This window comes from Papaver somniferum, chromosome 11, assembly GCF_003573695.1.
Source record: "Papaver somniferum cultivar HN1 chromosome 11, ASM357369v1, whole genome shotgun sequence".
Taxonomy (NCBI): domain Eukaryota; kingdom Viridiplantae; phylum Streptophyta; class Magnoliopsida; order Ranunculales; family Papaveraceae; genus Papaver; species Papaver somniferum.
In genome coordinates, this window is record NC_039368.1 from 80,828,075 (window position 1) to 80,846,180 (window position 18,106).

Sequence of the window (18,106 nt, forward strand, 5' to 3'; positions counted from 1 at the left end):
GGGAGAAACTAGTGCTCATATCAAGCTAGTTCTCTTCCCATTCTTTTAGTATACCTCCTGAATGCCTTAGCCTAGCCTTGCTCTGTTAGTTTCTCCACATCCCTGCCCTTGGCCTTAGGCCTTGGTTCATTTGCTTTGTTCCTTGTTTTTTCCCTGTGCAGTCTTAACTGCTTATGCTGCTACTGTTTAGTTTTTGCTTGCACTGCTCTGTGGCTTAGGCCTTTACTTCTGTTGCTTTGGTTCATCATTAATTCACTGCCTTGCAGCTGCTGTGCAGCACTGGTGCTGCTGCTGCATTGCCTTTGCTTTCCCCTGCTGTTGCTGCTCACTTGTGCAGCTGTTGTGCAGTCTTGCTACTCCTGCAGCCAAGCAAAGGCCAATCCAACTGAGCCCAAAGCTCAGCTCATTCCAAAAAGCTAAGGCCCAGTCCACAGTTACCAAGCCCAAGTTTGAGCCAAAAACCAAAGCCCATTTCATTAAGGCCCCAAGCCAAATTCATTGTAAAGGCCCAGATCCTTGACTGAAACCAAAGCCCAAGGTTTAGTTCATTGAGGCCCAGTTCAGCCCAAGCTTAAGTTTAAGGCCAAAGCCTAGTGTATTGATAGGTTAGAGCTAAAGCCCAATTCAATCAATTGTGGGCTTAACCCAAAAGCCTGAACTCACTGTAAGGCCAAAGCCCATTTACACTTCAGAGACCAACTGAGCCCAAGCTCAGTTCATTTTATTGTGAACAAACCCATTAGCACTCAAAGCCCAATTTAAGCCAAAAGGCTTCATAGCCCAATAGCAATTTAGGAACCCAAATAGCTAGAAACATTCCAAACACACCCGATCTCTGTGGATCGACCCGTACTTGCACGAGCTACAACCGACGACCGTGCACTTGCGGTATTACTGTAGGCCCCCGTTTTCATTGCGCTTCATTTTATACACCTCTTCGAGGCCTGCCAAGTTTTTGGCGCCGTTGCCGGGGACTACCAACCGACTCTAGCAAAACCAACTATTATCACACAGGAGGTGCGGGGATTAGTTTTTTCAGTTGCTAGATGTCTCCTTTATATAGTTTTCAAATCAGGGTTTGCAATCTAAGTTACATTGGTAACAAAGCATTCAATATTCACAGTTAGATGAAAACTTGATTAGATACAAGCGAATATCTTTCAACCGTTAGATCGAAACTTATCTTGTCATATACAAATGAAATGTATTTCATTTAGGTTTGAGTAACCGTACCTAAACGTGTACACTTAGTCAGTTCACATATAGTTAACCAATGGTTAGCCATATGAGTACTTTCATATTAACCGTAATCATCTTTCTCATAACTAGTTCAAATGACTTATAAGAACTAGTTGAAGAGTTGTTCAATTGCTTAGGTCTTTATTCATATACACAGTTGAAACCGAATCGGTTTGATCCATTTGAATCAATTCATGAACAATATAGCCACGGTTTGCAAAGATTTCATTCCTTATAATTTATTGTTTTAAGTTCATGAACTACCGATTTGAGAAATAACCAGCTTGGGTACACGTACGGGTATGCGTACCTTAGCTAACAGATTTGAGTTTACAAACTCAGCAGAAATTTTCGGTTCGAAAATTTCCGTGGGTACGCGTACCTAAGGTGACTGGTTTACTAGTTTTCAAACTACAAACTCAGCAGAAATTTTCGGTTCGAAAACTTCTGCTGGTACGCGTACTCAACCTGTCTCCTTCACCAATACAGTATGCACACACTTGGTTTCCGTCACATGGATTTATACACTAATGTGCGAACACACTATATATGCTTATATCCATAGATGGTAATCTCAACTCTACATTTCAATCATTGAAACATTCTTATATAATGTTATAACAATCGTTATTCACGACTATCATCATCAAAGCTATTTTCAAGATTAAAACATCATCATGACTTTCGTCACGGGTAAAGATGAAAATGGTTAAAGCGAAATCTTACCAACACATATTTCGAGAAAAAGATAGGCGAGTAAACTCGGCTCGAAATAGCAAATGTGTATGTATGAACACTATCATACTTATACGAATTTTGTCTCAAGAGTAGGAGATAGGGTATACTTTTGAGTGATAGATAAGTTCAAGTCTCCACATACCTTTTAGTCGGATGAAGTTCCACTGGTTCCTCGAGTAGTTCTTTGTCTTCGTAAGATGATCGCCATGGAGTCTGGAGCTCAACTACGCTTAACTATCCTAGACCGAGACTTAGTCATAAGTAAACTAGAAATCAAGACATACAGTTTTGACAACTGAATTTGACAAACAAGCTTGAGATAGGAACGCTTGCGAGTTCGATCGAGCAATGCTCTAACACTAAGGGCACGTTTGGGGTCGTAATTCGTGTTTTCGGGTCGGGTTCTTGAACCGAACTAAACACGTGAAGACCAAGCAATGTAAACCCATAAAAAGGTATTAGGTTATGTAAAATAAAAAAATCACATCATTAGGTCACGAAATTTGAAGTCTTGGAGAGGAGAAAAAACACACGGAGCGATTATCAATCGTAACGTTATCTCTTTACTTTTCTCATATGTATATCATGGATGTTTCTACATCCATGAGTAGCTAAACACCTATTAATTGAGGATGAGTTCTAAGTTGTAAACTTGATTTGATTTAATATATGAATCTATTTTGATTTCTTCATATGATTATCATTTGTGCCTACTATTTAAAATACTTATGATTGATTGATAGAATGTTTAGGTGACCAACTAAATATATTTGTTAATCTAATATATTGCTAGTAACGGTTAGGATATCCGTAATTTTTGAATAATTCCTTACACGAGTAGAGAACGCGAGACCTTGCAGAGGGATTCTATAAAGCAATCGTGTGTAGACACAACCCTAGCAAGTAGACCGAGCGTACCGAGTCTAACTACTAGGATCAAACCTAAATTCAAAAACCCTAAGGCATTCTATTGAATTACATAAAGGTGGTTCAGACGAATAAAATCTGGTAAATAAGCGTATCTGTTATCCAGTGATATAAGGAATTTTGGGAATAACTAAGCGTATCTGTTATTCTACGGTTGGTGATAATCTGTGATTAATGACGAATAGATGAATATATTAACTCATTGACATTTTCGACCTGGCAGCTTAGGCCAAGGCTGTAGCACCTAGCCGGGCGCCATTCCTGGATATGGTATTTGAGGCCAAAGCCATGGCATGACTCTGTGGCACTATTTTTGATCATAATAGCTTATGCCACAACAAGGCACGATTGCACCTTAAACATATGGCATATTAATGACTACGATTTAGCCTAATTAAGATGATATCTACGATTCATCAAAAACACCTAAGAAATATCAAAATACATCACGTGGGGGATTCTTCATGGGGTATTGGTCTGGTGGTCTACGGCAACTTGCGGCGTGGAAACACCCCATGTGAAAAGTTAGAGTAGTGGTGACAGTTGCAAACGATTAGAGATAGGATGGATTCGTGAGAAGATGAGCTTCCAGAAACTTCCTTAGTTTATCTCGAACGATCCCATATTCTCCATTTCTCCACAATCTCACTACCTCCACTACTCACGAAATTGGAATTGCGTATTCTAAAACTAATATAAATAGGTCACTAGCCTATTCAGAAAACAAAACAAGCTTTCATACCTAAAAGCTCTGTATTTTTCATAGTTTTCAATACCCAACACACACAATTCAATACCATTTCCAATTTCTCAAACTTTTCTGCTTCCCTCCCCTAAGATCAACCCATCTTCCTGTCCATCGTGACCGAAGGAGGACGGAACGACAACTATCATGGTTTAGGCTTGTCCTGTTTGATTTTCGAACCTAAAAGAAAGTACCACAGCGGTAATTTTTTTTTACCTGGAAGTAATTTTTAGGTACTAACACCTTCCTCTTGAGGTTAGTAATATTGACTTGATATTGTTTCCATTCCTAACGTATGTTTCAAATCGCTTTATATTGAAAATATAACATAGTAAGCTATATATATAATATTCTAGTGATTAGACTTGGTAGCATTATGATCAAAGTATCAAGGAAATATATTACGTAGTATAATACTTATCTTTTGAACTTCATAAATACGAAATCAACATATTCTATGTATTATTTACTTGATTATGTGTGAGATATATGTGTGATTTCATCCTAGAAAACTATGTATTATTACATTGGTTTAAGGAAGTAGATTTATGAATTTGTTTCAAAATCGAAAGGGAAATCATGAATATGTTGGTCTGGTTCTTTATTGAATATCTTTTAGATGACCAATACTAGATGACAAGGTAGAACCTATCTTGACTTATGTTGAGAATCAAGGTATAACCGGTCATAGCTTATAGTATGTAGCAAGATGTAACCAGTCACAAGATTATTTGGAAGGTAAGGTATAATCAGTCACAAGCTACATTGAAGTAAGGTGTAAACGGTTACAAGCTAATTTGAGAAGCAAGGTGTAACCGATCACAAGCTACACTGGGAAGCATGGTGTAACCGGTCACAACCTATCTCGGGGAGCATGGTATAACCGGTCACAACTAATTTTGTGAGTCATGGTATAACCGGTCCCAAGAGAAAAACCGAGTTTCCAAAGTTCACGCATTTTGTGATTCAAACAGCCTAGTCATCTGCAAGAATCAAAAGAGTTGTGTTTCAAAATATAATCCATTAACTAATACCCAGTTAATTTAAATTGTTCTTAACAGTGACAAGGATTATTTATCTGAAACATACAAAGATCAGAGTAAATGCAAGCAAGCTTATGATTTTATAATATTTAGCTTTGTTATTGATCGATTGTCTGATTCAAGATTAAGAAAACAATCTCATGAAAGGATATCATCATATTCCAAGAAAAAACATGGTCAACCAAAGAGTTCTACTCAATTTATGACCCAAAAGGTTTCAAAACACACTTACAACTCCATTCCTTTCCGAATATAATTATTTGTTAAATCAGAAATATCAAGTTGTAATACATTAACTAATATCGTTTTCCAAAGGATATGCTTTAATTGTTATCCGCTGTTTGGAATACGATCTAAAGGAGTGGTAATTCACGTGTATTACTCTAGAAGTCGAAGACACAGGGATACTGAGGAAACTAAGTAGCTAGGGGTAGTCTACCTGGTCTCAACAATACGAAGATGGCATTAGGTTTTTTTATAGTGGCTTAATTATGAGAGCATTCAAAACTGTACTAGGTCCTTTTTTTTTGCATTTTCGGTTTCCTCGTTCATAAATCTTGTGTATGTTATTTACTTTACTTCCGCATTATAACTGTTTTATATTATAATAAAGTAAATACACTTGTGAGTTAATTCCTAGTCACTTGATATTGATCCTAAAGTGTTTCGGTTAACACCGTACCTATTATCAAGTGAACACTTTGTTGTAGTATTGTTTCGATTTCATATCCATAGACAATCACACAAAGTGTTTACCATAATTGTTGTAGTGTCTCAACTTTGTCCATATACGATCACATTTGGTATCAAACTTATAAGTTGATATTTAAATGATTGTGGTGTATTTGGGTACCGTCGTCTTTTCAAGTTATGTGTAGAAGCGTAAATTAGGTGCATCATATTCTTGCGCCGGTTTCTTAAAATAACCTCTACTCACAAAGACTATTGCTCTAATTGTGTTAAACTTGAATAATTTCTTGCGAAAAGTTATTCATTGAGAAGGATTAAAAGAGTGACTCTTGATCCTTTCATGATACAAGGAGTTTTGACGGAGTGTTGCGATAGGATGGTTTACGGTTATTGATATTGATAGAGAATAAATGTTGAGTATCATTCGGTTTGTAACATGTTGGAAGATGGAAGATGGAACCTCTGACCAATGCTCTATTCCTATGATAATTCGTATTAATTCACTTGTTTTGGTTGACTTATCTGTAATTACAATAAAAAATCCATGTTTGCATAAGTAATCAAAATAAATTAAAAACCCATTTCTTCCGCGGAATGAACTCCTTCTTTCTACTATACTCTAATCAATATTTGTGATTAAAGAACTTGATAATGATTTTACTTAGCTGACAACCGACCACAACTCAAGATAATCCATTGTGCGCGTAACATTTTCCCCGTAACATAAAATTTACATAAAAATCTAAAAATCTATCCTAACAATCAAATGCGTGATTGCTGAGGGCTGGTACTAATTCATATAATATGAAAAAATCTCGACCCTTGGATTGTAAATTGGTAACCTTTCTTTAGCGATCATGACCAATGCTACTCAGTAACACATGACTTAGATTTTACCCAAAATCTCCTCATAACCTAGAAGTGACCATATATCCAAAAAAATATAAAAAATTACATGATCCAAATTTGAATAAACCAAAAATTTGCTAGTATGCCCAAGGATGTGCTTTGCAACTCGATACATGCTTTGTAAGTTATTCCTTTTGTTTTTCTTTTATAATATTTTCACAATTTTTAAGGAAAAAAAAGTGAAAACTTATTTTTCCCAGCGGTACCCTTATATTTAACAATACGATAAGACTTTGAAATGACACGTCTCCCTGACTATAATACATATATTTATATTTAATATTATTACGAAGATTTTTAAAAGACATACACAATGACAGTAGGTAAATACATTTATTTTAAAATAAAAATTAACAAATATAATAATTACAAAGCTAATTTTGGATATACATATATAGCATTTTCTTTGCGTAAGTATAAAGAGACTTTAGTATGAAATCTCTCTTGAAAAATATTATATCAGAAATTTCCACTATGACCCAATTTTAATCAGTGACTCAGAATCTATCACGTCCTTAAAAATTTGTAGCGAAAACCAAATTTCACCCAAGTGTATGAGGATCTTCATTTTCATCCAACTTTTCTCTCACGACCAAAACTTTATAATTCAAGATCTACATCGAAATCGAAATTTGTTAACACGACCAAAATGAATTTACAAAATTTGTCTTGGAAATTAAAATTATATCATGCATGGCTCATACTTTGGCTAAGGACTCAATATTCATCTCGTAAATAATTGGAGTTAGCCAGTTGACTAGGAGCTTGTTTCTCACATTTAAGGTCAGCGGATCTAATTTTTACTCTAGAATTCAGGGATATCATGAAAACCCCTATTATATATCTTGAAAAGAAAATTATGCTGTGAATTATCATGTGTTTTGTGACCTATGTATGGCTTAACCTTTATCTGGTGGCCCAAATTAAGATTTTGTAAATAATTTCAATTTTTTTTTTTTTTTTTGGATACATAGGCATAGAGTGATGTCATGGTTTTTATTTCTTGTTGTTAATAGGAAAGGAGATATATTGAACAAATGAAATTACAAATAGTTTTTATCTTGTTGGATTAGATTTAAAACCAATCAGGATTATTTTCTACTCAATTAAAATTGCTTATTTTAGACCTTTCAGATTATGCAATTGAGTCTTCATATATGGTTTTCAGAAATCAAAATATCCTAGAATAACAAGTGCATCAAAGATCATAGTAAAAGTAGTCCATTTGACAACTAAGTTGTTTCCATTCAAAACATTTATTAAGTTAACACAGTCCCCTTCCAAAATAATTCTTTTTTTCCCATATCCTTCGCCACATTACATCTTCCAATAGTGCCTTTGCTTCAGCTTGTTCCGTGTCTAGAGCCATTACTAGCCTTCCTCACATTCCATTATACTCACCTGCATGTATTCTACATATTAGTCCAACTGTAAAATATCCAGTATCCATAATATGAGATTCATCCAAATGGGTGATCGACTGAATTGATTCTTCATGATAATGAGATATTTTCTAAACAAGAAGAAGATGAAATGGAGATATCCTTCATTGGAAAAATCATTACTGAAGGCAATATCTCTCACAAGAAGGTGGAAAAGAACCTGAAATTCATGTGGGATTTTATTACAGAAGAGGAGGAGGTCAGAGTTTTTGAGATGGAACAAAACATCATGGTGTTCACTTTCAAAAAATGGGATCAACTAAACATTGTCTTTCAAACAAGGCCATGGAGTATTGATGGACATCTAGTTGTGCTCCATCACTATTATGCAACAATGAACTACAAGGATTTGGACTGGGAGACACAAGAGTTTTGGATTCAGCTGAAACATATGAACCAAAAAGCAGTACATGATATGGGTGAAACTATGGGTGAGGTGAGATCTATTGAACCAAAAACAGGTTTTCCTCCAACTAGTGATGTATTTAAAGTTTGTGTCAAAATCAATATGTCCACTCCATTAAGAAGAGGAGCTTTAGCTGTTACAGCTGCTGGATCCACAAGATGGATAAGGTTTTTTTTATGAGAGACAACCTCATAAAATTTGTAAAGGCTGTTATGTTTTTAAACTGTTAGAGCATTGCTCGGTCAACCTCGCATGCGTTGCTATCTCAAGCATGTTTTTCAATGTTAGTGATCAAAACTATAAGTCTTGATTTCTAGTCTATTATAGCTAAGTCTCGGACTAGGATAGAAAGTATAGTTGAGCTCAAGGACTTCATGGCGATTCATCATACAAGAATAAGAACTACTCAAGGAACCGGTGGAACTTCTCGACAAAAAGGTATGTGAAGACTTGAACTTATCTATCACTCAAAAGTCTATCTACTCTATCTCCTACTCTTTGAGACAAGAAGTCGTACGCTATATATATACTTGGATTATACACATTTGGTATTTCGAGCCGAGTATATCTCGCCTATCTATATCTCGAAATATGTGTTGGTAAGCTTTTCACTTCGATCAAGTTTATCTTTACTTAGTGACGAAAGTCATGATATGTTTCAATCACTTTGAAAATTGCTTTGACGAGAAATGGTGTAACAACTATATAACGTCCTCTAAGAATGTTTCAATGATTGAAATGATAGTTCAGATTACATAACCAATGGTGGACATAAACATTTTTGTGGAAACACATTTATATATAAGTCATATTCCTTGAACCAAAGTTTGCGAACTTTGTTGATTAAGAGAAACCGGAAGAATGGCTTGTTGCCAAGTCCCGCGAACTCAGTCCGCGAACTTCCGAACTTCTCATCCCGAGAAATTCTGCTGGAGTTGACGAACTAGCTGCATCCGCGAACCCAGTCCGCGAACCGGCGGAAGGTATCTTGCCAAGATTTTCTGCTGGCGTTTGTAAACTCTGCCCGGTTGCTTAAGTCCGCAAACCTAGTCTGTGAACTTGAGAAAGGTTATATATCCGAAGATGATTTCTGAACTTAAACTTAAAAAGACTAAGGAATGAAGTTTGCAAACCGTGGCTATAAAAGTTCATGAATCGATTCAAGTGAATCAAATCATCTTTGCTTCAATTGTGTCTTGTGTAGTACATGAGATTTCCTTGCAATTGAACAACTCTCTAACTAGTTCATTTAAAGTCATTTGAACTAGTTATGGTGAAGAAGAACATGGTTGATATGAAATGCTCATTTGGCTAACCTTTTGGTTAACTATTATTGAACCAACAAGTGCATACGTTTGGGTACGATTAACAAACCTAGAAGTGTGCATTGTCAAGTGTGTGTAACAAGTTAAGTTTTCCATCTAACGGTTGAGAAATATTAGCTTGAATCTAAATCAAGTTTTCATCTAACGGTGGATATTGTTTGCTTTGTGACCAAGGCAAAACCCTGATTTGAAGGACTATATAAAGGAGACATCTAGTATTGTGCAAAACTAATCCCCACACCTTACGTGTGATACTAGTTTGCATACTAGAGTCGATTATCCTTTAACCTCTGGTTTTCTTTTCTCAAACCGGGTTAACGACTTAAAGAATTCATTGGGATTGTGAAGCCAGACCGATACTACTGTTATCGTAGTTGTGTGATCTGATCTTTCATCTTCTATCATACGAGCACAATCAGATTGATTGGCTTGATATTGATATCTTTGATAGGCAAGACATAAAAAGTAATCACAAACGTCTTCGTCTCATCGTTTGTGATTTCGCAACATCTTGTTTCGCTACCATACGATTAAGATTGTTGTGAGGTGATTGATAACTCTAGGCTGTTCTTCGGGAATATAAGACCGGATTATCAATTGGTTCCTGTTCAACTTTAATACTATAAAAAGACGGAACAAAACCTTTAGGGTTTATCTGTGGGAGACAGATTGATCCTTTGATATACTTGTCTGTGTGAGACAGATTTGTTTATTCTCAAAGCCTGCGATTTTGGATCGTAGCAACTCTTAGTTGTGGGTGAGATCAGCTAAGGGAATCAAGTGCGCAGTATCCTGCTGGGATCAGAGGCGTATGAGCATAACTGTACCTTGGATCAGTGGGAGATTGATTGGGGTTCAACTACAGTCCAGTCCGAAGTTAGCTTGGAGTAGGCTAGTGTCTGTAGCGGCTTAATACAGTGTGTGTTCAATCTGGACTAGGTCCCGGGGTTTTTCTGCATTTGCGGTTTCCTCGTTAACAAAATTTCTGGTGTCTGTGTTATTTCTATTTCCGCATTATATTTGTTTATATAATTGAAATAATACAGGTTGTGCGTTTGAATCAATCAATTGGAAATACGACCTTTGATTGTTGATTGATATTGATTGATCCTTGGATATTGGTCTTTGGTACCATCCAAGTTATTCCTTGTATTTGATTAGAACTCGCAGTTCTTGCTTGAGTAAATCAAATCAAGAAGAGATACATAAACTCGTTGATATACTTTTAATTGATTGAGTCTTGTTGATTCTCTTAAAAGTATATTCGAGTTTGTCCATACAGATTGGTAAGAGAAATATTTGGTGGTGTTGTTAAACCCCCACTTTTTCAGAAACACTTTAAAGCTAAGTGTGGAGATATTGCATCTAAGTTGGTGGATATTCATGGAGAACCAGTAAATTTTGGGAATCTAAAAAAAGGAAGCAACAAGTCAAATATGCTGGCCAAAATCATTATTCCAAGCACTAGTTCAAAAAGCAAGAAGGTCATAAAGCATACTCCATTTGTCCCTCATAAAGATGGTTGGATGATTAAAGGATTTAATGAAGGCAACAAAGCTGATGAAGTTGTTTATAAGAGTAATGTAGAGGTTGAGAATGCTATCTTAGGTAAAATACAAAGAAGTATTTCTTCCCCTATGAACCCAATTCCTATGACTGATTCTACATCTTCTAATCATACTGAGAAGCAACTCAAAGATTCCACAACAATGATGATGGGCACTAAAGTAAATGAACAAGTTTTTACAAATCTTGAACACACTAACAATACAAATGGAGAAAACCAGGTATCCCTTATTTCATTGAACTCAGTTAATTACTCTTTTCTCATTTGTCAATTTTTTTTTCCCTCCAATCCTATAATTATAGCCTTTTCACCATGAAACTTCTCTCTTGGAATGTTTGTGGCTTTGGCAATATAGATACTACAACCACTTGTAATCCCTTATTATAGCTCATGCCCTGATATTATTTTCTTATTAGAAAAGAATTGCAGTTCCTTACATCTAGTTTTGAATTCCCAAACCTAATATTACATAATCCAGTTGGCCAGTATGGAGGTATTTGTCTTATGTGGAAGGATGGTGTTTTAAAATAGTGGATATTAACTACAACATCATAATATACCTTGTTAAACTAGATTCTACAGACTCTACTTCTTTGGTTTCTTTTATGTATGGTGATTTAAGTAATAATGCTAGGGATGCTCAGTGGAGATATTTAAATGATATTAGAGTGAATCATCCTGATACTTGAATTCTTTTAGGTGATTTAAATCTAATTTTTGCTATTGATGAAAAGGAAGGTGGTAATTCTCCTCTTCAATCAGAACTAGATTATGCTAATGCTCTTTTACATGATAGAGAGCTTCATAGCATGCAATATATTGGTAACCCATTTACCTAGACTAATAGGAAAGATGGTGATGCTTTAATCCTGGAAAGACTTGATAGAGATTGTGTGAGTCTTTATTTTCATAAAAAATATCAAAATGTTGGTTTATATTATGTAACTGCTTTTACTAGTGATCATTGTCCTATTTTGCTTGTAGCCTCAAAACTAAATAATAACACCAAAAAGACTTTTAGAGTTAACAAAGCTTGGTTTAGTGACAGTTCTTTCTCTGAACTTACTAAGGATAATTGGGGTAAACAAGTTTCTGGGTTCGATGCTTTTAAACTCACTAGGTATCTTTTTGATGCTAAACATGTGCTTAAAGACTAGAATTATAACCAATTTGGTAATATTAACACCCAAATTATTAAACTTCAGTATGAACTTTCTATGTTAACGAGAAACATAGAAATGCAAAACTCTAGTTAGGTACAAGAATTGACTGTTAGACTTAAGTTTTGGTACAATGCTGAAGAGGATTATTGGAAACAGATAAATATAGATGCTCATATGAAACTTGATGATAGAAACACAACCTACTTCCACCAAAAAGAAATTTTAGGAAAAGAAAAACCCAAATTGACTCTATTCAAAAGACAAATGGTGTTTGGCTATCTGAAGGAGAGGATATAGCAACTGAAATTTTAAACCACTTAGCTAGCATGAGTAAAACAAGTAATCCTGATAAGCCTGATGCTTACTTGTATGATGTTACTCCTTGTATTACTAATGGTGATACTGATATGCTATGTGTTTCTCCAACTCATGATGAAGTGAAAATAATTGATTTTGAGATGAAACCATGTACCGCTCCTGGCCCAGATGGTTTTCATGCAGGTTTCTATCAGCTCATGTGGGATATAATAGGTAATGATGTTGTGAACATGGTTAAAACCTTCTTTGAGTCTCAACATATTTTAAAACAACTTAATTATAATTTCATTACTCTTATACCTAAAAATTCTTGTCCTAAAAGTGTTGTTGATTTTAGACCTATCAGTTTATGTAATGTGGCTTATAAAATCATTTTTAAGTTACTTTCTTCTAGGCTCAAAAAACTGTTGCATAAAATTATTTCTCATACTCAAACTGCACTCATTGCTGGTAGGCTCATACAAGACAACATTATAATAGCTCATGAGATGGTTGATTCTTTGAAGAAAACAAAAGCTAGAGATGGTGGCATTGCCATTAAACTAGATATGAGTAAGGCTTTTGATATGGTAGAGTGGTCTTTTTTGATTGCTAACTTAAGAGCTCTTGGTTTCTCTGATGTGTTTACTAGGATGATTGAATAATGCATCTCAACTATTTCTACATCTATTCTTCTTAATGGTGCTCCAAGAGAATTGGCCCCCACCATCTGTAACCATGTGGAAGGACAATTTGATACCTAAGAGAATTGGCCCCTACCATCCACTAATTATTCTTCTAATATGAGTTATGTTAGTCAACTCATTAACAAGGATACTAAATCCTGGAAACTAGACAATTTGCAGGTCCTTTTTGATCAGATAGTAGTTAAGGAAATCACTAGCATAAGGATCCCATTCACTGGCAATGATAGATTAAGATGGAAGCCTTCCCACAATGGTCATTTTTCAGTGAAGTCTTCTTACAGGGTTATTTTAGATGACAATATAATGCAGCAACCTACTAGAAACAATTTAAACATTAATTGGAAATCATTTTGGAGGGTTAAACTTCCCTCCAGAATCCAACATTTTATATGGCTTTGCTTGCACTCTTGTCTTGTCACGGAGGGTAGAATTGCCAGGTTTACTAAGCATAAAAACACTTCTTGTCCTCTATGTAACAGTAATTCTGAGTCTATACATCATTTACTAATTGATTGTCCTATAGCTGTGAGAGTTTGGAATACTGTGAACCAAAATTTTCATCATACTATTAGTAATTTTGATTTTCATGACTGACTTTGTTCTATCTTTAGAATAAATAATGCTGGTGTCCAGTTAGATCAGAGAGATGTTGAGTATGTTGGTTTCATAACCTGGTATTTGTGGAAAGCAAGGTGTTCAAAAGTTTTTGATAGTGTAGAGGCAAATGATAGGATAATTGCAGTAAATATCACTAAACATCTAGAGGAATGGGGATCTCATTTAGATGAAAACCAATCTATTTCCAATAATGTATTACAAGTTAATCATTTTTGGCGGGCTCCAACTTTAAATGTGGAGAAAATTAATTTTGATGCTTCATTTATAGATGATAATGTTTCAATAGGAATTTGACTAATCTCTAGAAACCATGCAGGTGAATGCAATGGAGTGCGATGCATCCCAAAAAATGTAGTAGATTCGGAGCAAGCAGAAATGTTGGGAGCCTTGGAAGTGGTCTTATGGGCTGAGGAAAGGGGAGTTAGGAATATTCACCTGGAAGGCGATTGCATATATGAATGCAGTGAAAGCTATTCAAGATCACCCAACAGCCGTGAAGTGGACTACAAATAATATAATAAGAGATGTTTTATTTTTTTCTTTCAGAGTTTGAAACATGGTCACGTACATATACCCACGTGATGCAAATAATAATGCTGACTCTTTAACAAAATATTCAAAAGTAGAGTGATATGTTAACTGACCTGGTTGGATTGAAGTTTTAATCCAAAGCGACTAAAAGAGTTCATTATCATTTAAATGAAATTGAATTTTCCCATTAAAAAGAAAATGTATATCCTTGCTGAAAAGTAGTTTCTGAGTAGTTTTTATTTAGCTCGGCACGGGATTATGGACCGCAAAGAGCCGTCAACGGGCCGGCCCATGAAGACCAAAGGAGTAAAACCCCAGTCTCCCAGTTCTCCAAACTCATTTCCTCCTTTCCTCGGTTTTCCCGCTCTCAGTCTCTCTGAGTAACTCATTTCTCTCAGAATCACACACAAATCAGTGATGTTGCTACCGACGGAGTCTCGGTGATTTAAGGTATTTCCTACTACTACTGCTCATGAATCCAGATCTTTTCTTTCCTTCGTCTAATTAATTTAATTCCCGTTCGTTTATACTGTTGAAGTGAAATCTAGGTATTTGATTTGTATGTGGATGATTCTTAGTAACAAACGAAACCACAAACACCTTATATTGCAGAATGTTTCTAGCTAATGTAAGGATTTTTTTAAACTGATTTTTCCTTTTCCATTTCTGTGTGTATGTTTATTTAAGAAACTACTGAGATTTGGAAGGATATACATCAATATGAGCGAATCCATGGATAGGATCAGTGACATACCTGAATCACTTCTTCACCATATAATTTGTTTCCTTGAAATCAAGGATGGCGCTCGTACTAGCGTGTTATCGAAAAGATGGAACTCCATTTGGACCTCTATCCCCACCCTTAGATTCCATAGGCCTCTTTCCTGTTCCTTCCTCCCTCCCTCTTCTGCCGAGACTGATAAATTCATGGATTTTGTGGATGGAACATTGCATCGTCATAATTCGTCAAATATACAAAACTTCTTTCTCTTCTGGCGTGAGCACTTGAATGAAACTCGGGTTCATTCATGGATCTCTACTGTAATAAGGGGGAAAGTTCAAGAGCTCGGTCTATACTTAACCCAAACTCGACCCTTATTTATTCCTTTATCTCTTTTTACTTGTGAATCACTGATGTCGTTGGAGCTAGGAGCACAACATAACATCACCCTTCCTAAATATATCTCTTTTCCAAGACTCAAACGGCTTAAACTTTACAAGTTTGAGTTTAGCGATGAGTGCTGGAATGATGAAATCTTTTCAAATTCCACTGCTCTTGAAGAATTGATTCTGGACTTCTGCACTTTTCGTATGAGGAATTTCACTATTTCAATTCCTACTTTGAAGCTTTTGAAAATTCGCTGTTTTGAGTTCGTGATAGATGTTGGTTTACAAGACTGTGCTCTCAAAATTGATGCACCAAATCTTTTGACGTTCGTCTACTCAGCTGATGTTGCAAAAGAATATGCCATCCCTAGCTTTCTAACACTGGTGGAAGCAGTTGTTCGCTTCAAATTTGAACAAAAAGGTGCTCAAATAAGTCGGTTACTTCGAGCCCTTGCACATGTAAAACGTCTAACTGTCAATGATTCAACCCTACAGGTATTCTTGGTTACTGCTATCTTTAGAGTAGTTAGTTTCTGTGTTAGTTAGTTTCTGTGTTTCTTTCTACTTTTGTGGTTTAACCTGACTCCTTGTAACTGACTTATTTGCTGCTATTGCCTTCTGATAAATAGGCTATCTGCTCTGCATATGATCCGTCGAACAGTTTGCTGACATTTCATAACGTCAAAATGTTGAACTGTCTGACATACTAACCACAGATCAAGGACTAATTGATTTGCTCAAAGCAGTACCTAATCTAGAGTCGCTCGTATTTAATGAGGCAAGTGTTCAGAACTAATGATCTGCATTCCTTCATTGGATATGTAACAAAATATAAGTTTTGGAATAATCAATCATTTCATATCTTTTTGTGTTTCAATTTCAATTCCAGTATATTGATGATGAACAAGAAGTAGATAGTGATGAGGACGACAGTGAAGGTGCACAGAACGATGGAGATGAGGACAATGAATACAATGATGTTGACTCTGTTGAGGGCGAAAACAACCACGGCAATGAAGACGAAGGAGATGTCTCTGACGCTGCTGGTTGTGACAACGAAACAGAGGGTGCAAGTAAATATGGCAATGATGAAGATGATAGTTTTCTTTGAGGAATTTGTTGGGAACCCAAGGGAGCTGAAGTGGGTGAAGCTGATTTTGAAGAATGCAAAAGCTTTGCAGATGATGAATATATGTTACTATGATGCTGGCTTACGCTTTATAAATGGGAAAAGTGAAAAAGAACTTATGGTAGAGATACCAAGTTTTCCAAGAGCCTCAACAGGTTGTATGTTTAGATTCTGTTCTTTGGATGGGACCTCGGTTGTTCTTCATTGAAAATAATTTAGTTAAAATCAGCTTTATTTCATTCTTTTACTGTACATCTGACTGTTACCATATAAAGAATCCCAACAATGAAACACGAGTTTGAGGTTATTTGGAATCAGAGTAGCATCTTCAGCTCTGTTATTTTTTTTTTTTACAGAAAGCGAAATTGTAGAACAAAAAAATAATCATCCAGTACATTATTGTTCTTAGTTCAATGTAATGTGCAGCACGAAGAATGCACAAAACTACAGATATAACTAAGATTTAGCATAATCTTTTCCAATGTAATCCGCAACTATCAACTAGTTCCCAGTACCTGCTTGAATGAGACGGCGAGGGAGTCGAATTTCGTCTAAAGAATGAGAACGTATTTCGCAGTACTTTCCTAATGGCAGAACTAAACCGATTTTGCTCACCATTTATTATTACCCAACTCCCATAATATTATCCTAGGAGCACCAGGCATGTTAAGCCCACCATCCATATCAGTAGGTAATTCATGTCGACAGACAGGACAAGAGTTTCTTAACGAAAGCCATGGAAGTATACAATCTGTATGGTATATATGTTTACAGGGCATTTCTCTAGCTTCTGATCCAAGCTTGAAAACTTCGTTGCAAACTGCACAATCTGATTCACTAGAAACATGGCAATCACTAATCTCAAAAACCGGCATAGATTCTACAACTGCTTTTGATGCTCGTTGACGTAGACCTTCAGTTTGGGTCTGTGCTAATCGAGTGAGAAAATTTCCTGTTTCCCTCAAGCTATCTTGCACAGCTGATGAATATGGTAGTAGAAGACCTGAACCTTCATCATAATAAAGTTCATAATCACTACCTCTTTCTCCGCCATTAGCACCATCATCTCCTCTAATAATGATCGCGGTACTGAAACTACGGGGATGATTTTTACGTTTTCGTGGACGAGACCTATAATTTGTATTATCACCTGAAATGGATTCAGTATGTGTGGATAGAGATGGAGCTTCAATTTCTTCTATAAACTCAGATTCACATCCAAGACAAACACCTAAAAATTCTTTAACAAATTTACCACAATTGTAACACCAGTATGAAAAACGTCCATTTGAATCCATCACAATTTTCTTCCCTGTTCAGAGTGCAGTCTTATATATATATATTCTAGAAACTGGAAATCCGAGTCTCTGTAGAATTTGGAAAGAAACAGGAAATCCGAGTCTCTGTAGAATTTCGAACCGTGTTATTTATTTTAGCGTTTATCACCGTTTTAGTATCAACGTTTTATTCATCTTTCTTTACATGATGTGTCCCACGTTGAGCTTCGGTTATGGACGTTGGGG

General features: G+C 35.9%; 2 protein-coding genes across 3 annotated transcripts; one reads left to right on the top strand and one right to left on the bottom strand.

Moving 5' to 3' along the window:
* The first annotated feature begins 14,698 nt into the window (after window positions 1-14,698).
* Window positions 14,699-16,878, top strand: LOC113320261 (F-box/LRR-repeat protein At1g52650-like). 2 transcript variants are annotated; one of them, XM_026568186.1, is made up of 4 exons: window positions 14,699-14,797; window positions 14,886-15,949; window positions 16,084-16,232; window positions 16,344-16,878. In XM_026568186.1, exons 2-3 carry the CDS (start codon window positions 15,068-15,070, stop codon window positions 16,162-16,164), a joined length of 963 nt encoding a protein of 320 aa, XP_026423971.1. In that variant the 5' UTR covers window positions 14,699-14,797; window positions 14,886-15,067; the 3' UTR covers window positions 16,165-16,232; window positions 16,344-16,878. The 2 variants fall into 2 exon arrangements, with proteins under 2 accessions (XP_026423971.1, XP_026423970.1); XM_026568185.1 differs by having other exon boundaries at window positions 14,701-14,797; window positions 15,035-15,949.
* A 316-nt stretch (window positions 16,879-17,194) lies between these two features.
* Window positions 17,195-17,881, bottom strand: LOC113324657 (E3 ubiquitin-protein ligase RDUF1-like). The gene has a single exon (XM_026572956.1). The coding sequence runs from the start codon at window positions 17,879-17,881 to the stop codon at window positions 17,195-17,197; it is 687 nt and encodes a 228-aa protein (XP_026428741.1).
* Between the last annotated feature and the right edge of the window lie 225 nt (window positions 17,882-18,106).